The 23610-nt window shown below is 36.8% G+C and overlaps 1 protein-coding gene across 13 annotated transcripts in view; it reads left to right on the top strand.

Moving 5' to 3' along the window:
• Positions 1-23610, top strand: part of SCAPER (S-phase cyclin A associated protein in the ER) — a 556007-nt gene that overhangs the window by 90275 nt on the left and 442122 nt on the right. For all 13 annotated transcript variants that reach the window (XM_063699056.1, XM_063699058.1, XM_063699055.1 and 10 more), the window contains 3 exons: positions 9020-9120; positions 13281-13397; positions 18219-18379. In XM_063699056.1, the coding sequence (XP_063555126.1) occupies positions 9029-9120; positions 13281-13397; positions 18219-18379 (370 nt within the window). In that variant the 5' untranslated portion in view covers positions 9020-9028. The remainder of the gene's footprint in view (positions 1-9019; positions 9121-13280; positions 13398-18218; positions 18380-23610) is intronic.

The following is a 23610-nucleotide window of genomic DNA, read 5'->3' as shown; positions in this document are numbered from 1 at the left end:
ATTATAAATAGGATTTTGAAAATTTCTTTTTAACATAGATTGTTATTAATGCAAAGAAATGCAACAGATTTTTTGAATGTTGATTTTTGTATCCTGCTACTTTTCATTTAGAAGTTCTGACCTTTTTTTGTGTGTGACACCTGTAGCATTTTCCTGCATATAGAATCAATTCAAATGCAACCATGGATAATTTTACTTCATTATTTCTGATTTGAATGCCTTTTGTTTCTTTCTCTTTTTTTTTTGGTCCGATTGCTCTTGCTAGTACTTTCAGTACTACATTGACTAGAAATGGCCAGAGTGGGCATCCTTGCCTGGTACTAGATCTTAGATGAAAAGTGTTATTATGTTGATATTGATCACTGTTGATTATGATGTTAGCTGTTCGCTTTTCATACATGACTTCTACTATATTGAGGAAATTTCCTTCTATACCTATTTTGTTGAATTTTTTTTTTTTTTTTTTTTTTTTTTTTAGTGAAAGGATATTGAACTCTGCCAGATGCTTTTTCTGTGTCTGTTGAGATGATTATATGCTTTCTTGCCTATCATTGTGCTAATGTGTTGCATCTCATTGATTGATTTGCATGTGTTGAACCATCCTTGCAGCTCAGGGATTAATCTCACTTGGTTATGGTATATTATCTTTTTGATGTATTGTTGAATTTGGTTCCCTAGTATTGAGCATTTTTGTGTGTATATTCATCATTTTTTGTGTTATCTTTTTCTGACTTTGATATCAGGATGAAATTGATCTCATGTATGAAATTGAAACTCTTCCCTTTACTTTTTTTTTTTTCTGGAAGTATTTAAGAAGGATTGATACTAATTTTTTTGAATGTTTGGTAGAATTCGGCTCTGAAGATATCTGGTTTTGGGCTTTTCTTCATTGGGAAGTTTTTGATACTATTTCAGTCATTTTGTTACTGGCATGTTTAGGCTTTCTGTTTCTTCTTAATTCAGCTTTGGCGTGTTGTATGTTTCTAGGAACATACTGTTTCCTTAGGTTATATATGTATTGGTATATAATTGTTCATAATCAACTTTTATGATCTTTTATATTTTCAAGGCGTCTGTTGTATTGTCCCTCTTTATGTTTCCGATGAGTCATCTCTTTTTTTCACCCTAAGGTTTTGCCGTTTTAAAAAATACAACCAACTCTTTGTTTTATTGATGTCTGTCTTTCTTTCTTTCTTTTTTTTTTTCAGAGTCTCACTCTGTCACCCAGGCTGGAGTGCAGTTGCATAGTCGTGGCTCACTGCACCCACTGCCTCCCAGGTTCAAGTGATTCTCGTGCTCAGCCTCCCAAATAGCTGGAATTACAGGCGCATGCCACCATGTCCAGCTAATTTTTGTTTTTTGTTTTTTTTTTTCTTGAGACGGAGTCTCGCTTTGTCACCCAGGCTGGGGTGCAGTGGCACAATCTTGGCTCACTGCAACTTCGGCCTCCCGGATTCAAATGATTCGCCCACCTCAGCCTCCTGAGTAGCTGGGATTACAGGTACCTGTCACCACGCCTGGCTAATTTTTATATTTTTAATAGAGACAGGGTTTCACCATACTGGCCAGGTTGGTCTCGAACTCCTGACCTCAAGTGATCTGCCTGCCTCGGCCTCCCAAAGTGTTAGGATTACAGGAATGAGCCGCTATGCCCGGCTATAGATGTTTTTCTATATTTGATTTATTTCTATTGTTACCTTTATTTTCTTCCTTCTGCTAACTTTGGGTTTAGTTTGTTTTTTTCCTAGTTTCTTGAGTTGTAAAGTTAGGTTGTTTATTTTAGATATTTCTTCTTCAATATAGGTATTTATAGCTACAAACCTCCTTTTTACTTTTTTGTTTTGTTTTGTTTTCCCTTTTTTATTTTATTTTTTTTATTTTTTTATTTTTTTTTTTGAGGCAGAGTTTCACTCTTGTTGCCCAGGCTGGAGTGCAATGGCGCGATCTCAGCTCACCGCAACCTCCGCCTCCTGGGTTCAAGTGATTCTCCTGCCTCAGCCTCCTGAGTAGCTGGGATTTCAGGCATGCGCCAGCACCCCAACTAATTTTGTATTTTTAGTAGTGAGGGGTTTCTCCATGTTGATCAGGCTGGTCTTGAACTCCCAACTTCAGGTGATCCACCAGCCTTGGGCTCCCAAAGCGCTGGGATTACAGGCATGAGCCACCGCGCCTGGCCCAAACCTCCTTTTTATACTGCTTTGCTGCATCACATATTTTTGTAAGTTCTCTTTTTATTTGTCTCAAGATATTTTAAAAATTTTCTTTTGGTTTCTTTTTTGCCCCATTGGTTCAAGAGTGTCTCATTTAATTTCCATGTTTCTGTGACTCCTCACTGCCTTTTTTTTTTTTCTTGCTATTACTGATTTCTAGTTTCATTCAATTGCAGTTGGAAAACATACTTGGTATGATTTTAATTTGTTAAGACTTTTTTGAGACCTAACTTGTTTTGTGATCTGCCCTGAAGAATATGTGTGCACTTGAGAAAAATGTGTATTTTCCTGCTAATTCTATGTTTGTTAAGTTTATTTGGTTTGTATTGTTTCGTTGTCTTTTTTTTTTGTAAATTCTATCTATTATTGAAAGTGAGACATTGCAGTCTTCTATTATTGAATTGCAGTCAATTTCTTCTTTCAGATCCATCAGTATTTGCTTTATTATTTTAAGTGCTTTGATGTTAGGTGCAAATATACTTAAAATTGTTGTGTCTTCCTGTTGAATTGACCCTTTTATTGTTATGTAAGGACCTTCATTTCTCTGGAGACAGTTTTTTCCTTACATTCTACTTTGATAATTTAGTCATTTCTACTTTCTTTTGGTTTCCATTTGCTTACAATATCTTTTTCCATGTTTTCACTTTGTCTCTTTGTGTTCTTGAATCTTAAGGGGGTTCTTGTAGCTAGCATATAGTTTGTTTTTTAACCATTATTTTTGACCATTATTTAACCCCAAATAATTTAGTCACACTGTATTTTTTTTATCAGGGAGTTTAGTTTGTTTACATTTAAAATAATTATTGATAAGGATTTATTGCTACCTTTTAATTAACTGTTTTGTGTTTGTCTTATGATATTTTTGTCCTTGTTTTTCTCACTTGCTCTCTTCTTTTGTGTGTGTGTGTGTGTGTGTTTTTGTATTGCTAGATTTTGATTCCTTCCTCTTTCTTTTGTGTAATTTGTTTAGGCATTTTCTTTGTGGTTACCAGGGTGCTTATGTAAAATATTTTATTGTTATAACGATCTATTTTAAGCTGATAACACCTTGACTTCCCTTGCATTCAAGAAGTCTCTCCTTTTATGTCTCTTCCTTCCACATTATAAATAGTATTGATGTCACAATTTATAATTATTTATATTGTGCCCATTAACATAATTTAAATTTAGTTATAATTGTTTTTAATACTTTTATCTCTTATCTTTTATAATAGGATTATAATTGATATGCCCACCACTGTTATAGTCATAAAATGTTCTTTTATTCTTTATATATTTTGTTTTCCAATGAATTTCTTACTTATGCTTTCATGTTGCTATTTAGTTTATTTTTGTTTCAATGTGAGCAACTTTTTTAGCTTTTCTTGTAAATCAAGTATAGTAGTGATTAACTCCATCAGCTTTTGTTTGTCTTTGGAAGTCTTTATCACTAATTAATTTTTGAAGGACAGATTTTCTGGGTATAATTTTCTTGGTTGACACTTTCTTTTTCGTTCAGTACTTTGAATTTATCACTTCAGCCTTTATGGGTTGCAAAGTTCTGCTAAAAAATCTACTGATAGTGTTATGGGGGCCCCTGTGTGTGTAATAAGTAACTTTTGTTTTACTGTCTTCATAAGTCTGTCTTTGTCTTTAACTTTTGACAATTTGATTATAATGTGTCTCAGTGTAGATATCTCTGGATTCGTCTAGTTATTTGGGCTTTCTGGATTTTGATTCTGATTTCTAGTTCCTCACCCAGGTTTGGGAAGTTTTCAGCCATCATTTCTTTGAATAAGCCTTCTGTCACTTTCTCTTCTTCTTTTGTAACTCCAATAATGCATATTTACTTCTGCTTCATGCTGCTCTGTAAGTCCTTTTAGCTTTCTTTACTCTTTGTCATGTTTTCCTTTTATTCCTCATCTTAAATGATTTCTGATGACCTGTCTTAGAGTTCCTGATCCTTTTTCTGCTTAATCTAGTCTGCTGTTTAACCCCTATATTAAAATTTTTAGTTGAGTATTATGTTCTTCAGCTATATGATTTCTGTTTGGTACTTTTTGTATTTTCTGTCTCTTGGCAGAAATTTTTAGCTAGTTTTATGCATTACTCCTTCTGACCTTGGCGAACTTCTTTATGACTGTTCTTTTGAATTCTGTATGTGATAAGTCACATATTGGCAGTTCATTAGGATCAGTTTCTGGAGGTTTATCTTGCTCTTTTATTTGGAACTTGTATACCTGTTTCTTCATTTTCTTTGACCCTTAGTGTTTGTTTCTGTGCATTAGGTGAGGCAACTGCCTTTCCTAGTCTTGTCATACTGGCCTTCTGTAGGAGATGGATCTTACCTGTCAGCTCAGCTAGTTTTTCTAGGTGCCCCTCAAACCTTTGTGCTGATCTGAACTGCAGTCTTTGTTCTTAGTGGTCCCCAGATTAGGGTATGCCAAGTCCTGTTAGTATCCTGAGACAAGCAAGTTAGAAACCCATCTCTCAAGATCCAGCTGGAAAAGTTGAGGTATTAAATATGTGTTCCAGTTTCTTATTTCTCAGGGAGAAGCTAGGAGCTGGAGTTTTTCTCTCATTTTCTTTACATTAAGCTGGGGAGAGGATCTGCAGTGATGCCATATTCTTGTTCAGACTGCACAGTCTTTTGACCCATTGCTTTGTACTTTGTTGCTCCCAGGGGCCTGGCAGATGCCTAATCTATATGCTCTTGGAGATAGGCAGGTTAACTGGAGACTTCGCTTTATATCTGGAGCATGCCAGCAGGTGAAGTTGTGGATAGTCCCCACATGCACATTTATGGTCCCAGAAGACTGCTAATTTCCTGCAGTTTCAGGTAGCAGCTGGAGAAGTCAGGACATTAGGTGTGTAGTCAGTTTCCTTTAGGGAGAAATTGGGAGTCAGGAGTTTTTGCTTTTTAGCTCAGCGCTGACCTTGGGAGGAGATCTGTTGGAGCCCTACCTGTTTAAAAAGCAGCTCTTTGCTCTTTATAGTTTAAGGAGATTCACAAATGCAGAGCCTCATCAACTCCCAGGGCTAGGTGATTTAGGAGCCAGTCCTTTGGGTGGGAGCTGTGAAAGTTGGGGCATGCCATGTACATGTAAACTCCTTTCAGGGAAAATCTGCAAACCTAGTTTTATTGCTGGAGCAAGGCAGGGGGAAAAGGGGCAGCAGGTACCCATAAGCCCCTTGAGGCTTCTGGAGGTCTGTTGTTTACCTGCTCCACTGGCTTCCGGATGCAGGCTAGTTATAAGCCCAAACCCTCAGGCTGCAGCTGGAAAAGTATGCAGACAAACCCTTTCTGTGGAGAAACTGGGGGCTAGTAGTTTTGGCCCTTTTTCTCTTTCCTGTGCTCAGGAGGTTAGCTGCTGGAAGTGCTTACACACCTGTTGAAAATCACCTCTTTATTCTCTGGGATCCCAGGAGACTCAGAATACTGAGTCCCTTCTGCTGTCAGTTAGGTGATGGAGGTATCTACAATTCTGTTGGGAATCATAGAAGTTGGGACACTATTTGTGAAGTTGGACCACATATAGTGGGAGAACTGGGATTCCTTTTGTAAAATGAAAATTTACACAAAAAGTATTAATTCTTAGAAAAACAATAAAAACGGACATAAGAAATTGAAAACCTACGTAGCTTTATAACTGGCAACTGAGTTTATAATTAAAAAATCCATCACCCAAATAATTCCCAACTTTAGTGATTTTTCGAGTGAATTATTCTAAACATTGAAGTTAAAAATAATGTTAGTTAATATCACATTCTGGGGACTGTTGTGGGGTGGGGGGAGGGGGGAGGGATAGCATTAGGAGATATACCTAATGCTAGATGACGAGTTAGTGGGTGCAGCGCACCAGCATGGCACATGTATACATATGTAACTAACCTGCACAATGTGCACATGTACCCTAAAACTTAAAGTATAATAAAAAAAAGTAAAAAAAAAAATAAAAAAATAAATAATGTTAGTTAAGCAATATTTTTTACAAATACAGACATAAAAATTCTCAACAGAGTAATAGCAAACCAAATCTAGCAGCACATAAAAAGGTCTATAACATCATGACCCAGTGGGATTTAGTCCAGGAAGGTAAGAGTGGTTGAGCATATGAAAATCAATAAACATAATAGAATGTATTAATAGAATGAATGGAAAAAGATCACAGATTATCTCAGTTGGTGCAGAAAAGGCATTTGACAAAAGCCAATACCATTTCATGATAAAAACATTCAACAGGGAAATTCCTTAACCTGATAAAGAGTATCTATGAAAAATCCACAGTTAATGTCATGCTTAATGGTGAAAGACTGAAAGCTTTCCCATTGGGTAAGATCAGGAACAGGACAGTGATGTCTTTTCTTGCCACTTACATGCAATATTGTACTAAAGGTTCTAGCCAGGGCAATTAGACAAGAAAACATAATAGAAAACATCTAGATGGAAAGGAAGAAGTAAAACTGTACTTGCAGATGACATGATTCTATATATAAAGAACCCTTAAAGACACCTGCCCCCCAATTATTAGAGCTAATAAACAAGTTTAGCAAGATTATAGGATACAAGATGGACACTCAAAAATCAGTTGTATTTTTATACACTAGGAGTAAACAATCCAAAAATGAAATTAAGAAAGCAGTTACATTCACATCAAAAACAATAAAATATTTAGGCATAAATTTAAAGTAGTGTAAGATGTACACACAAAATATAAAATATAATTGAAAGAAACTATGAAAAATCATTGTAAGAAATAAGAGAAACCTAATTAAAGGAAAAGATATTCAGAATTCATGAACAGAAGACTTCATAGTGTTAAGATGGCTGTATTTCCCAAAGTGATACCCAGATTCAATGCAATACCTGTGAACATTCCAATTGCTCCCTTCCCCCTTTTTGGGAGAAATGGACAAGTGGATCTTAAATTCATATAGGGATGCAAAGTATGTAGAATAGCCAAGACAATCCTAAAAAAGAACAACATTTGAGGACCTAGACCCCCTGAATTTAAAACTTAGTACAAAACCACAGTAATCAAATTCTGTGGTACTGGCAGTAGGATAGATATATGGATCAACGAAATAGATTTGAAATCCTTGGAATAAATTCATACATCTATGTATGAATTTGATTTTTGACATGAGTGCCAGAACTATTTAATGAGGGAAAGAATAGTATTTTCAACAGTGGTGTTAGGACACCAGGATATCTGTGTGCAACAAATGAATTTGGATTTTTACCTCGCACTGTATACAAATATTAACTGAATACAGTTTAAAGCCTAAATGTAAGAGCTGAAAGTATAACACTCTTTGAAGAAAACATATACATCTTTGTGACCTTGGACTATGACACCCAAAGCCAGAGAAAAAATAAATTGAACTTTATCAAAATTAAAAACTTGTGTGTGTCAAAGGATACTATCAAATGGAAAAATCACCCACATAATGGGACAAGATGTTTGTCAGCCATATGGTTGATGAAGGTCTAATATCTAGAATATATAAAGAACTTTACAGCTCAACAGTAAAAAGGACAAATAACTCAGTAAAAAAGGGCAAAGGATTTGAATAGACATTTCTTTTAAGATATACAAATGTTGGCTGGGTGTGGTGGATCACACCTGTAATCCCAGCACTTTGGGAGGCCGAAGCAGGTGGATCACGAGGTCAGGAGATTGAGACCATCCTGGCTAACACAGTGAAACCCCGTCTCTACTAAAAATACAAAAAATTAGCTGGGCATGGTGGCACGTGCCTGTAATCCCAGCTACTTGGGAGGCTGAGGCAGGAGAATCGTTTGAACCTGGGAGGTGGAGGTTGCAGTGAGCCGCGATGCTGAGATCACACCACTGCACTCCAGCCTGGGTGACAGAGCGAGACTCCGTCTCCAAAAAAAAAAGGTAAACAAATGTCTAATGTACATGAAAAGAGGCACAAAGTTATTAGTCATTGGAGAAATGCACATAACCCCCAATGATAGCACTTCACACTCATTTAGGATGACTAGGATAAAAAAGTCAGAAAGCAGCAAGTTTTGGCAAAGATGTGAAGAATATGGAACTCTCATAAATTGCTGCTGGGAATGTAAAATGATGCAGCAGCTGTGGAGAAAAGTTTGGTAGTTAACTTTAAACTTAGAGTTACCATATGACTCAGCAAATCCACTTCTAATTATATACCCAAGAGAATTGAAAACATGTTCACAGAAAAACCTGGATACAAATTTTTATAGCAGCAGTATTCATAATAAACAAAAAGTAGAAACAACCCAAATATTTATCAAATGATAAATGAATAAACAAATATACTATATTCATGCAGTCATTCAGCCATAAAAAGAAATGAAGTACTGATACACGCTACCAGGCGGTTGAACCTTGAAAAACATTGTTAATTTTTAGTAATATTGTTATTTAAAGATGGCATCTTATTATCTTGCCCAGGCTGGTCTTGAACTCCTGGACTTAAGCAATTCTCCTGCCTCAGCCTCTGGAGTGACTGGTACTACAAGTGTGCAGCTGGATTTATGTTTAGTGTACTTTTCTATATGTTAAAATTCATAATAAAAAGGTTGAAAGGATGGCTATTGGGGGAGGTTTTGAGAAGGAACATCAATATCATTTCTTGGTCTTTAGACTTTCAACCTATTATATTTCTTATTATCTTACCAAACAGAATGAAAAAAAAATCAGTAACTTATGCAGCTTTTTCATTGAAGAGTATAATGTAAAAACTACTGATTCTTAAGTTGTTCACTCTTTTTTTTCTTCAAAATTTTTAGTCTCAGACCGGAATTTAATTTTTTTTTGTTTTGTTTCTTTTAGGAGGTGCTAATGATGCTGGATAACTATGTAAGAGATTTCAAAGCATTGATTGACTGGATTCAGCTTCAGGAAAAGCTAGAAAAGACAGATGCTCAAAGCAGGTAATGAGCTCTCTGGTCTCAATCTTCCTATCATCCAGCAGTTTCAATAGCAGTCACTGAAACGGATAATAAACTTAACCTCATATTGACTTGAAACTTGTAAAAATCTAAAAGTCAGGTGCTGCATTTCTCATTCAATTAAATAACAAATATTTATTGGGTAATTATCAGTGGGTATTAATTGGGTATTATCACTTTATTCAGTACGGAGATTTAATTTTTGAGTGTGACACGTTTACCACTCATGGAATTTATAGACTGAGTGTGATAAAAATAGAACTTAGTACAAAAAACTATTATGGTTCTTCAGATAAGGACAAATCTCTTTTGGAGGATAGATCAGGGAAGATTTCAGGAGGATGCAGAAGAAGTGTTTCATGGATGGGATGGATTTTACCAGCTGGTTGGCCATTTCGGTGAAGGGAATAAATTTAAACAGCTATGTAAGTGTAGGACATGTGTGAAGTCAAAGTAGTAGGGAAAGATACAGTATTTCTTTTAAATGTATTAGGCAATGAGGAAAATTGATGATTTTTGATTAGGGGAATAATATGAGATCAAAGCTCCTTTAGAAGGATTCATTTGGAATCACCACACAGTATCTGAATGCTGTGTGCCAAGCTCTGTGACTGTTGTGGTCAAGAGGACAGGTGCACTCCCTGCCCTCATGAAGTACATAGTACATGCTGTGGCCTGAATGTGCCTTCCCAAAATTCATATGTTGAAATTTAATCACCAATGTGATAGTATTAAGAGGTGGGGGCTTTAGGAGGTAGTTAAGTTGGGAAGGTGGAGCCCTTATGAGTGGGATTAGTGACAAATGAAAGAAGTGGGAGCTGTTACCCCTCCACCATGTGAAGACACAGCTGAAAGATGATCTTTATAAGGAACAGGGCTCGTATCAGACGTTGAATCTGCTGGCACCTTGATTTTGTACTTCCCAGCATCCAGAACTATGAGAAATAAATTTCTTATTGTTGTTTATAAATTACCCAGTCATAAGGTATTTTGTTGTAGCAGCCTGAATAGACTAAGTGCATTTGGAACAGGAAAGACTGATGTTAAGTAAGTATAAATGTGCCAAGTGTCATCAAGAAGAAATACAGCTTTCTCTGTGAGTTTAAGAAAAAACACTCTTAACCAGTTTGCTAAGTCTAGGAAGGCTTCCTGAGGAGGTGACATTTAAATTGAGACAGAATTGTTAAGTAGGAGTTAGTTAGACAGAGAGAAAAGAGTAATTCGAGATAATGCTAACAGCATGTGTGGTGTCTTTGAAGTGAAAGGGAGCACAGTGTAATCAAGGAATTTAGTAGGGCAGGAGTGAAAAGAACAAGGGGAGAGTAGCATGAGATGAGCCTAGAGAGCTAGGCTAGGACCACGTTGTGTAGAGCTCTGTAGAAATAATAAGGGATTTAGATTTGACTTTGAGCCAATAAAGGGTTTTAAAGTAGGGAAGTGACATATCAGATTTATGTTTTTAAAAGATCATTTTGGCTGCCATGTGGGAAGGTTGAGATATAGCAATATAGTTTAGAGATGATGGCTACTCAGATTAAGGTAGTAACAGTAGGGAGAATTAGATACTCCAGAAATAGATAATCAAATGGACTTAGTATTATTTTGGTTATGTACAAAGGCAAAAGAGCAGTTTAGTTTAGACATCTAAGTAATTCCTAAACTCTGGTAAACTTGCCAAGTCACATGGAGCTACAAGGCTGCTTCCCCCCGCCTCCTGCCAAGCAAATAGGCCTATCCTGCCTCTTTGCTTTGGATTTAATCTTGGTTCAATCTTAGTGGGTGAAACTATCCAGTAAAAAAGGCATCTTTTATCTCATCCTGATGTGTCAGCCCTACAGGCAGGCAGAACCAGTAGGGTAAAGGGATTCCAAGGGAGAAATCCAGAAGGGCTGGATTCCCGGGAAACCAAATCTAGGGAAACTAAGATAGGTTGATCCTTTTAACATTTTTGTTTCTCACAGTAAAATTTTTGATCGTTTTTTAGTGCCTACTTCATCCACAGTCCCTGGGTGGGTCAGGCCTAAATGTCTTTGTTTGTACTAAGCAATTTTACCCTTACGTTGGTAATAGGTGCTTGGATCTGGGGTTTCATTCTTTCACTGAGATCATCATGCTGATTTGGGACTTGTGGCTATATTGTCTTTGTGACAATAAGCAGAGTAAAATGGGTTGGGAAAAAAAAAGGGAATAGATTTACAGAGAGAAACAGAAATTATGTGGCCTTTGAGAGCCTATACCGGGTCTAATCCTCATGAGCCCTGATTCTAGTCTCCCCCAACTTTTGGATGTCTTTGACCTTGTACAGTTTATATCCTTACAATAAGTCTTTATTTTCTTTTTCTTTTCATTTTTTTATTTAACTTGATTGAGTTTGTTTGTTGTTGTATCCAAAGGTCTGTAATGTAATCACCAATGCATTAAAAAAAAATTTTTTTTTTTGTGCTTGCAAAATTCAGTTACCTATTGGTGGCTGTGTTGAGGATTGTATTGGAAAAGTTACATAAGCCAAACCCAAGCTTAACAGAGTGGTTACCATTCCTCTCTTGGCACTGTGGTTCAAAAATATACCTGAGGCATCCCTTTTTTTTTTTTTTCCTTGGAGACAGAGTCTTACTCTGTAACCCAGGCTGCAGTGCAGTGGTGCCATCTTGGCTCGCTGCAACCTCCACCTTCCACTTTTAAGCCTCAGCTTCCCAAGTAGCTGGGATTACAGGCACCCGCCACCACGCCCAGCTAATTTTTGTATTTTTAGTAGACATAGGGTTTCACCATGTTGGCTAGGCTGATCTCGAACTCCTGACCTCAAGTGATCTGCCCTCCTTAGCCTCCCAAAGTGCTGGGATTACAGGAATGGGCCACCATGCCTGGCTGAGGCATCCCTTTTACTTTTGCCAGTTATCAGCATTTCTCTTCTTTGCCTCATGAGACAGCACTTATATATGGAAAGCAGTCTTAAAGTGCTCTATAGATGGCATTATCCATCTTGCATTCTTCAAATCATGCATCAAAATTTATTTTGGCTAGCCTTGAGATTTAAATGTAAAAACTGAAGTTGTATATGTTTAAAGAAGAAAATATAGGTAAATATTTATATATTTGTTTTGCGTGTGAGGACTTTGTAAGACACAGGCAGACACCACAAAGAAAAATATTGATACACTGATTCAATAGGAAGAGAACAAATGTTTCCAACTAAAAAGGAAAAATTAAAGGCAAAATAGTTGTATCACCAATGCCAATGGATTTGTAGCCATAAGAGTAGTAGTAAACTATTTCAGATTAATCAGAAAATGGTGCAAATCCCAGTGGAAAAAATGAAGGAAAGATACCAACATGTGAATCGCAAATGAAGAAATTCAGATGGTTGGTTAAAAAGTTCAGTTTCACTAGTAATGATAATAAACGTATAATTTAAAAAACAAAGACAATGAAATACTATTTGCCAGTGAAATTTTTAAAAACAGATATCAACAGTTGGCAAGATTGAAAGGAAATGGAGAGTAAGACACAGGGATACCCACAGGAGTTATGGGGATCTGATTGAGGGCATGTTATGCATCCTGTAAGCCAATTGGTTGTGGTGCCAAGGAAGGAGGAGGAGTAGACGTTAAGTTATGTTTCTTAGCTTTCCCAGCAAAGAGCAGTGAAATCCTACTCTCGTGAGTGATTAAGAGGTAGAGGAAGGACATTTTATATTTTCCTACTCTTCATTTAACCCTTACCATATTCTTTCTCTTGATACATGTTTCACAAACTCTCCAGGACATCAGAGACAAGTAGATTGAAGTAGTATCATTGCCTTTTAAACATTTTTTTAGCTGGCATGTGGAAGCTTATAAATCGTAAGTAGTGTATCTCATATCCCTGTAACCCCATGACCTTTTTGAGGTAATTGGAGTAGTGTTGCTGTGCTGCAGTCGGTAGAAAATCCTGAACCGTTTATCAACTATGATTTCTCACTGATAGTATGGTAACTTTCTGGTAAGCAACGCTCTAGGGGAACATTTGTACATGTTGTGACTTTTTGTTGTTGTTGTTGAAAAGTAGGATTATTTTTTCAGCCACTAACAACCAAGAGAAAAGATTATTTGTTTCTCCCTTTTCTCTGTTAATTTAATCTGGTTTATATATTGAATTGGCAGACCAACATCATTGGCATGGGAAGTAAAGAAGATGTCTCCGGGACGCCATGTGATTCCAAGTCCATCAACAGATAGAATAAGTGTAACATCAAATGCTCGACGAAGCTTAAATTTTGGGTGAGACGAACTAAGAAAAAACTACTAAGACTTGCATTACAGTAAATTATTTTCTTAGTTAGTATAGTATTATGATTCTGATATTCTACTATAAAAATATCCATGTATATGTTATGCAGAATACTGTATACAGGTTCTGACACTTAGGAGGGGAACACTGTGTGTTGGTTAGCAATCCCAGGGGAGGATTCTAAACATCTCATCAATTTCTGCTAAGGTTCCTAGATCTGATGGAAGGTTTTGCATAAACCCCGTTGCCACTGGAGGAGTTTGGTGAGTCATATGCTGACTTGCACAAGTTAGGTAAAGCAATGTTGTTACTCACAGATAGGCAGCAAGGATCAACAGAAGCCTAGGATCCATGGCAAGATAGTCCCCTGGGACTCAGGAAAGCTAACCAGGGGAATGGAGTTTCATTTGTGTGAGCTCCATTTATTACCACAGCCAAAAGACCCCAAAAGCACCCTGCTCTGGATTTTATACACCGATGTCACTTAGGTTATTGAGTGCAAGCGTTGCAGGCATCCTCTTCTACAGGGATAAGGACAAAGCCTGGGCCGTCGTGGGCAGTTCCTTCTTATTTCAAGATGTTGTATTCTTGGTATGTTTTGCCTGAAAATTGCAAGCCAGAGAGGGAAGAGCTGGGTTTACCAAGGGACCTGTCTTCCTGCATTGTGGATATGTTTGAAATTGTCTATATAAAAAGTAAAAACACCTGTAATCCCAGCACTTTGGGGAGCCGAGGTGGGAGGATCACTTGAGGTCAGGGGTTTGAGACCAGCCTGGCAAAAATGGCAAAACCCCATCTCTACTAAAAATACAAAAATTAGCCGTGTGTCATGGCAGGTGCCTGTAATCCGAGCTATTTGGGGGCAGGGGCGGGTGGAGGTTGCAGTGAGCCAATATCACGCCACTGTACTCCAGCCTGGGCAGCAGAGTGAGACTCCATCTCAAAAAAAAAAAAAAATTCCAGGAGATTATAGTTTAGCTTTTAGGACATGGAATATATTCAATCATAAATAGTAATTCAAAGATTAAAACTCACATATTTTATGCCAAATATTATATAAAATGAATTAACAATTTCCTTTGCAATAGATCTGTATATTAATACATATCATACATTGTTATTGTCATACAAATTACATTATTTATATATTACAAGCTCAACACAGTTTTAAAATTACTGTTTTTTGCCATTGTCTCTTTAATCAGGAGAAGAAAAGAGTTACAAACAAAAACTACATTTATATTGTCTTTTGTGGTTACCTGTATAGTTTTCTTTTCTAGTCCTTTACTGGAGTCTTCATTTCTTCATACAGATTCGAGTTACTATCTATTGTCCTTTTGTTTGAGCCTGGACTCCCTTTAGTATTTCTTGTTGGACAGGTCTGTTAGGAACAGATGTTCTCAGTGTTTGTCTTAATTTATCTTTCAGTTTTTGAAGGGCAGTTTTGTAGTATGTAGAATTCTTGGTTAAGAATCCTTTCTTTCAGCACTTTATGTTTCCGTACTGCCTTCTGGCTGCTATGGTTTCTGATGAGAAATCAGCTGTTATTGAGGATCCTTGAATGTGATCCATCACTTCTCTCTTGATTCTTTCAAGATTGTCTGTCTTTGGCTTTTGATCTTCTGACTATGATATATCTAAGTGTGGCTCTCTGAGATTATCATACTTGGAGTTTGTTGAGTCTCTTGGATATGTATTTAATGTTTTTAATCAAATTTGGGAAGTTTTTGCCCATTATTCCTTTAAATGTTTTTTTTTTCTGCCCCTTTCTCTCTCTTCTCTCCTTTGAAAATTCCACTGTACACGTTTGTACTCTTGATGCTGTCCCATTTGAGGATCTGTTCATTTTTTCTCTTTCTTTTTCTTTTCTTTTTTCTTTTTTTTTTTTTTTTTAGATATAGTCTTGCTCTGTTGCCCAGGCTGGAGTAGAGTGACGTGATCCTGGCTTACTGCGATGTCTACCTCCTGGGTTCAAGCGATTCTCGTGCCTTAGCCTCCTGAGTAGCTGGAATTATAGGCGCATGCCACCATGCCCAGCTAATTTTTGTATTTTTGGTAGAGACAGGGTTTTGCCATGTTAGCTAGGCTGGTCTCAAATTCCTGACCTCAAGTGATCCACCCTCCGTGGGCTCCCAATATGCTAGGATTACAGGTACAAGCTACTGTGCCTGGCCACTTTGATGTTCTTTAAATGTAGTTAATAGCTGATTTAAAGTCTTTGTCTAGTAAGCCCAATGTCCGGGCTTCCTGTTGCTGCTCCTCTTGTGAATGGGCCATACTTTCCTGTTTATTGGCACATATTCTGATTTTTTTTTTTTTTTTTGGTTGAAAAGTAGGCATTTTAAATGATAAAATGTGACATCTTTGGAGATCAGATAGCTACTCTCTCCAGGATTGTAGCTGTGACTGTTGTTTTTACTGTTAGTTTAGTGCTACACTTAACTCATTCTGTGACGTCTATATATTTTGTTTCATGGGTACACACAACATGAGTGTATGTTGATATATGTTGTATGTAGCTATACAACAGTATGTTTTGTCAACATCACCTAACGATTTGACAGAGGTTTCCTTAAATACCTTGAGCCAATAAATCTCTTAGTTCTCACCTGGTTCTATCTGTCTGTTGGGACATACTTTGAATGCTCTGGCAGTTTATAACTCTGCCTTTGCTTGTCAGTTCCTCCTTTCTTAGAGCCTCAAGGCCAGTCATAGGTAAGAGATTAGGGTCCTCTCAAATATTTCGTAGGTATGCACACAACCTGCATATGTGTGTGGCCTTCTTGATTTTCAGGAATTTGCTAGAACTTTTCAAAGCCTCCCATGGATGTCTCATTCTTGAGCTTTTCCTTTTAAGTTTTTTGGTCAGCTCTTTGTTTGCTTCAAATGGTATTTCAATCTCTGGTAGTTGTATTATTTTTAAAAATTGTCACATTTGTTTCGCACAAACAAAAAAATTGTTTTTAAGACTAAGTTGTTTTGGACTCTACTTCTTTAGAGTGAATGCTAACATCTGATGTTTAATGGAAGGGTTGGTAAGTAGTTTGCTTGGTCAGTTTTCTTTTTTCTGTTAAAACCTGACCTTTCTTGACTGCTTTTTATCTCCTAACTTCATGTCACAATTAATAGCTTTCACCTCTTGTTACTGCTCAACCTTGGATACAGTTTTATTGTTACATTTGCAATGTCTTATACTCTTTCTTTTAATGTCTATTTTTTTGTACTTGTACTAGGACCTTCTTTGAGGCAAGATTACTGCCGTATCTCTGTATTCTAAGTGCCTGGCACTGTATGGCATTTAGTAAAAGCTGATGAAGTGTTTGTTTTAATAGAATCTAACTTTTGCTTTCAAGTTCCTTTATGGAGTTATTAGATAGTATTGCCTTTAAAGGTTGATGGGCTTTGGAACCATTTAATAATTGAACCATAGTGGAGTAGGGAAAAGATATATATGCAAATGAAAACAAATATTTATATATTCAAGCACCATTTTAAGGAAACTTGCCCCGTAATGCACTTCATTGGTGTGTGGTTCAGAGTATTGTATAGTGTATGGTTTATTGTAACACTCAAAGCCGTTAATTCGTGTGTGGTAAAAGTTCTTATATTGATCTCCACGTACCTGTGTCATTGGGTTAATTCAGTCTTCATTATCATCGTAGAACACACTGTTTCAGCTTGAGGAACAATTTTGGCTCATAGACTACATTTTGTATATCTACTCACTTCTGCTTCTGCTGGTTGAGTTATATATTTACTTCAAATGTGTTGTTAGTTACCAAACTTGGCTTATGTGAATTGTTTTCATTATTTTAACTCATAATTTAAATATTAAGTAGACCATTAAAATATGAGTGTAAAAAGAGTCATTGTTTTTGTGAAAACTAAGATAAATTTTTGGAAGCTTTGATAAAGGGAACTGCTAAAGTTGCTGTCAAATGAGGAGTAGACAGGACAACTATAAAAATTTGGGGAAAATATTATTAAGGTTAAGGAGAATTGTGCATTAAATTATATAATAGACATCACTGAATTTTCACTCCACTTTAAAGGAACCAAATTTAGATGTTGTCAGTGAGGCATCATGCTTGTGGTTCATGTAAGAAATGTACACAAAGAAAAAGCCTCTTTTAGTAGTATCTTTATCAAGATTGACGAATTAATGCATATTTATATCTTTTTCTTTTTTTAAATTGAGATGGAGTCTCACTCTGTCACCCAGGCTGGAGTGCAGTGGTGCAGTCTTGGCTCACTACAACCTCTGCCTCCTGGGCTCAAGCAATTCTCATGCCTCAGTCTCTCGAGTAGCTGGGATTACAGGTGCACACCACCGCGCCCAGCTAATTTTTGTTATTTAGTAGAGACATGATTTCACCATGTTGGCCAGGCTGGTTTTGAACTCTTGGCCTCAAGTGATCCACCTGCCTTGGCTTCCCAGGGTGCTGGGACTACAGGTGTGAGCCACTGTGCCTGGCCAATATTTGTATTATTAAAACACATAAGTGAAAATGAAAACTTTAAGGTACCTATGCATAATTTTTTAAAAGCTTCCTCATTTAAGTGAAATTTTCTTTTAAACAACTGAGGGCTTTTATCCTTTTCTGTTTATTCCCATATGTTATACTATATAAACTTAATGAAGTATTAGATCAAGATAAATTTATATAGTTACCTTAAATTGCCATGGCAGATTATTATTCTATATATGTGGATATTCATATGCATAATTTAAATTTTAAATACATTTAGCATATATTCAGAAGTTTTTCTTTTATATTTAATTTATTAAATGTGTTTATTTTTCTCCATAGAGGTTCAACTGGCACAGTGCCAGCTCCTCGTCTGGCTCCCACAGGTGTCAGTTGGGCTGACAAGGTAAAGGCTCATCATACAGGCTCTACTGCTTCTTCAGAAATAACACCCGCCCAGTCTTGCCCACCAGTGACAGTGCAGAAGGCCTCACGCAAAAATGGCAAGTGACTTCGAATTAGCCATTTTGTGTAGTAAACAGGTGGATATATAGAGATACTTATTTTGTTTAAAATTGGTCCTATTTATCTTTTTGTACAACATACGTAATATTAATTTACCATAATTAAAACATAAAATTATCTTAAAAGCCGAGCAAAACTACTTTTCAGCACTGTAGATAGCTTATGGAGATCGTTCTAGTTTCAGGTTTGCCATGTGTAAACTTTAAAGAGAATGAGGTCTTTTGTTTATTCATTATAAGATCCTTTAGAATTCTTTTGACTTCAGGTAGGAACAAAAAAGCCTAGTTTATAGTCTAGGCAGAATTCACTTTTAAGTAGCATGTTACTACTTCAGCTGTTCAATACTTGATTGTTATTTTATACTGCAAAATAATATTCTGTGTTTATCTTTGCTCACACATCCATTTTCTATACCATCAGAATAAGGAATACAAATAATTAGATGAGGGATTATTATGAGGGCCCACCTAGAACAATTTTATCCCATAAGAATTATATAGATGTTTTATGTAAACATCTTTTTATGTAGAAGTCCCAAGTGGATTTTTATACATCCACAGAGGCTGGGATTTTAGAATGATAATAGGTAATAATGAGTTTTGTTTCATGAGTTCAAGAGAACTTCAGACACTGCTTTCTGTTTTCTTCAGTGGAAGATGCCATCGGAACTTTTCGGTTCGGAAAGAAATGTTTTATTGCTGTCTTTGTGTTATGGATGTGTTTTGTTTTTTTTCATTTTCTCAGTAAGTTGTGTTGGCTTACTTCAATATATTGCCCCTCTTCATACTAACTTAGTAGTAGACAATTGACTGTAGGCAAGACTTCTTTTAGGAAGAGGTAGGAAAATACACAATCAGAAAACGTAGTTTCCATATCTTGAAAGATTCTAAGAGAAATGTGTTGTAAAAATCAAAATTGCAAAAAACTTAAAGGAATCATGGTATTAATACATATCACAGTTTCGTTTAAAGCAGTCCACTTCAGATTATTCATGAGTAACTCACCTAGTTGAGATGAAATAATAGATCTTGATTATATCTATGCTTATGGTAACTCTTATTAATGTATTGGGAAATTTTATTTTGGACTAGTTTCGTCTTCAGTTTTGGGGTTTCAGTGCAGTGTTATACACAGCGAGTTATGCCATTCTGTGGGAAAAGCAAACTATTTTTCCTCTGCTCTCATGCCACAGCAATTAACACAGAAGACTTCTGTGACCTCTGATCACCATGAAGTATGTGGGGATTTCTCCCCACCAACAACCAATCAATCGGTTCTGCAGCAGACACCAGCTGGTTGTCCTCGAATTCAATTTAATTCTGACACTGTCGAGCTGTAGATAGTGTCAGATCCCACAGGTTGAGGGCTCAACCCCACAAGACTGCCTCCCACTTCTGATGCCAGTAACAAGCCTCAGGTTATTTTACCTGTGCTCTGACCAACTAGCTATAAATCAGGATTCCGACTACCTACTTCTTGGATTTGATTAATTTGCTAGAGCGGCTCACAGAAGTCAGGGAAACACATTTATCAGTTTATTATAAAGAATATTACTAAGGATACAGATGAAGAGATGCCTAGGGCAAGCTAAATGGAAAGGGAAGAAGAGCTTCCATGCCTTCTCCAGGCACACAACCCTCTAGGAACCTTCAGGTGTTCAGCTATCCAGACATTCCCTAACCCTGTTTTTAAAAAAGGTTTTTATAGAAACTTCATTATCTAGGCATGATTGATTAAACCATTGGCAAGCAACCTAACCTTCAGCTCCTTTCCTTTCTCCCTCCCTGAAGGCTGAGGAGTTGGGGCTGAAAGTCCCAGTGTTCTAATACTGCCTTGTTTTTTCCAGTGACCATCTTCCATCCTGAAGCCACCTAGGGGCTGCCAGCCACTTGTCAACTCATTAGCATACAAAAAGACACATCATTTTGGGAATTCCAAAAATTTTAGGAGTTGCATGCCAGGAGACTTGAGATGAAGACCAAATATATATTTTGCAATATCACAGGTGTATACTTCAAGTAATATATAATAACAGTAGCTATAGAACTGAAGTTTGTAATTTTTGTGTTATAAAAAATAATTCTAGTTAAAGATGATAGAGTGACCACATGCATTTAATGTTCTCTTCCCCAAACCCAGCTAAAATGGTATAAAATGATTTAGAAATTGGACTTAAGGAAAAAGAGATGGGAGAAGAGATGATATGAACAAGTATTTGGAAGTTAGAAAGGAGAAAGATGGTGGTAACTGACAAACATACGGAGTGAGCTAGCTGAATCCTGTGCTAAAAAGAGGAGGCACAACTGAATACTCCCAATATCTATTTCTGTGTAGCAAGCCCAAAACTTAGCTACTTAAAACAGTTACCATTTTATTTCCACATAATTGTTTGAGTCAGAGATCTGAGCAGTGCTCAGTGGAGTGGCTCTTTTCTTTTCCACATGGTGTCAGCTATGACAGTTGAGCTGAAACTAAAGTATCCAACATGATATCATCACATGATTGAAGCCTTGGTACTGGCTTTGGCTAAGAAACCCAAGTTCTTCTTACAGCCTCTTTCTCTTCACATGGTCTCTCATTATTCAGTGATATTTCCTGGGCTTCTTTAAATGTCATCTGGCTTCCAACAAGGAGAGAATGAAAGCGGCAAGGCTTCTAAGTCCTTAGTTGGGAAGTTATAGAACATCACTTACCATATTCAATTGATCATATGAAGTCACAGGGCCAACCAGAGATTCAAGGGAGGGTAAACAGTCTCCACCACTCAACAATGGGAGTGGCATGTAAGCACTGGGATGGGAGAAATTGATGGCACCCATCTTTGTGAACAATCTACCAGAGCCCACAATCTAACTTTAGATTGCCAAAGTCTCCCAAGACTGCCAGTGACTCACTCAATTATAGTATCAGCCTTGAAGACCTGTATCTCATGATGTATATCAGATTTGAAAGTATTCCTTGAGTGTGAATTTTCTTAATCTGGAAGCTTGGAAGTTCAATGGGAGAAGAGGGCTGGAGGAAGAAGTGAGGATGAAAGTCCTCAATATTACCTTTATATCTGAATTTCCTGTGGGTGTACTTTAAAATCATTTTTTTTGGAGTTTTACAATTATTTGACCTTTTTTTTTTAAGCATCACTCACAGTCTTAACACTGTGTATTAAAGATTATAGAGCCTCCAGCTAAAATTATTGGTTTTTTTTTTGGTCTGGCAAGATGATAGAGAACAAGCAGATCACCCAAGTCCCCTCCCAAAGGAGGTTGGTTGACCTTGGGGTGACCTTTGGTTTGGTTTGAGATTTTATTAAGTTTGATGTGTTTGATGTGTTTTGATTAGTCCTTATGCCTTTTGGGGTCTCAAATGAAAAGCTAGAGTGTTCGCCAAGGCCACTGCATTCCTGAATTTAAAATTTTTTCCTCAGCACTATACAGTTGCTATAATATCAGCTTAGCTTATTAGCTTCCCAGCTGCTGCTTTCTGCTAGGTTTCTTGGAGTCTTGCCCTGTATATGCAAAGTTTTTTTTTTTTTTAGCAGTTGTCAGACTTCTTAAGGAGAGATTAATTGAAGATTTTTTGACTCAATTCCCTGCAGTACTTTCCCACCCCGTCTAAGATTTTTGCCCCAAAGTTCCAGTTGCTTTAGATTCTCTGAATTCTAATATCTGTTTCAGTTGGCTGGGAATGCTGGTTTCTGCCAGGACTCACTTCCCCTGCACCCTAAATTCCAGGTGTTTTAGGAGAAAATGCTGTAGTGAATCCACCACATTCACTGATCTGATCTCATTGTCCTTCTCTCTTCTCAGGAATTGTAGTTCCTTTAAATTTGCCACATCGGCTGCTTTTCAATGCTGTTTAATTTTTTATAGTTGTTTTTGGCAGGAAGAGGGTAAATTTTAGCACAAGCTCCTTCACTGTGGCTATAACTGTAAGTCCAAATACATAATCAAGCACATATGGAACATTTACCAAAATTGAAACATGCTGGGTCATTAGACATGTCTTAACAAATTTCAGGTGATTTAAATGATTCTGTTTGTTGCTGATCACAGTGGGATTAAATTAGAAATCAATTTACAAAGAATATAGTTAGATAATGCCCAAATTTTGGGAATTTTGGAATTTGCTTTTAGATAACTCATCGTGTCAGAGACAATACCACAATGAAAATTAGAAAAAGTGAATTGAATAAAAATGAACATTTAACAACTTGTGAGATTAAGGTAAAGCTAGGCTTTGAGGAAAATTTCTAGCCTCAGTTGTACACATTGGAAAAGAAGAAAAGCTAAAATTCACTCTTTGTTCATTTCACGAAGTTAGAAAAGAAAAGCAAGTTAAACCCAAGGAATATAGAATGAAATAAACTATAGGTGAGAATAGAGAAAATAAAAGAAGCCAAAAAGTGGTTCTTTTAAATAGACCAGTAGAATTAACAGACCACTAGTTACATATTACTGTACTTGATCTTAGCCAAAAGACCAAGAAGTGATTGTTATACAGTATTGATCAAGAAAAAGAAGGCACAAGGAGTAATACCAGGAATCAAATAGAGGATATTGCTAGAGATACCACAAATATTAAAAAGATGAGGATTTTTATGAGTATTATATACTAAATTTGGAAAAACAAAAGGATTGACATTCCTTGAAAAACACAAGTTAAAATTTGCATTGTAAGAAATATAAAAACTTGAAGAGAACTTAGAAGTATTTTTAAAAAGTGTGAGTTTGTAACTAAAAATTTTTTCATGAAGAACATTCCAGGTCAAGATGGCTTCACGTGTTACTTCTTCCAAACTTTTAAGGTAAAAATAACGTGAATCTTATAGAAACTCTTCCTGAGGATAAAAAAGAGGACCATGTTTTAATGTTGCCAATGTAACCTTAATATCAAAATCTAACAAGGAAATTAAAACATTATCTCTTGAACATTGATGTACATTTTTTTTTTTTTTTTTGAGATGGAGTCTTGCTCTGTCTCCCAGGCTGGAGTGCAGTGGTGCAATCTCAGCTCACTGCAAGCTCCGCCTCCTGGGTTCACGCCATTCTCCTGCCTCAGCCTCCTCAGTAGGTGGGATTACAGGCGCCCGCCACCACACCTGGCTAATTTTTTTTTGTATTTTTTAGTAGAGACGGGGTTTCACCGTGTTAGCCAGGATGGTCTCAATCTCCTGACCTCGTGATCCGCCCGCCTCAGCCTCCCAAAGTGCTGG

This window comes from Gorilla gorilla, chromosome 16 (genome assembly GCF_029281585.2).
Source record: "Gorilla gorilla gorilla isolate KB3781 chromosome 16, NHGRI_mGorGor1-v2.1_pri, whole genome shotgun sequence".
In the NCBI taxonomy this organism is placed as follows: Eukaryota; Metazoa; Chordata; class Mammalia; order Primates; family Hominidae; genus Gorilla; species Gorilla gorilla.
The sequence above is the reverse complement of the archived record's forward strand: the minus strand, read 5'-3'. Positions and strand labels throughout refer to the sequence as shown.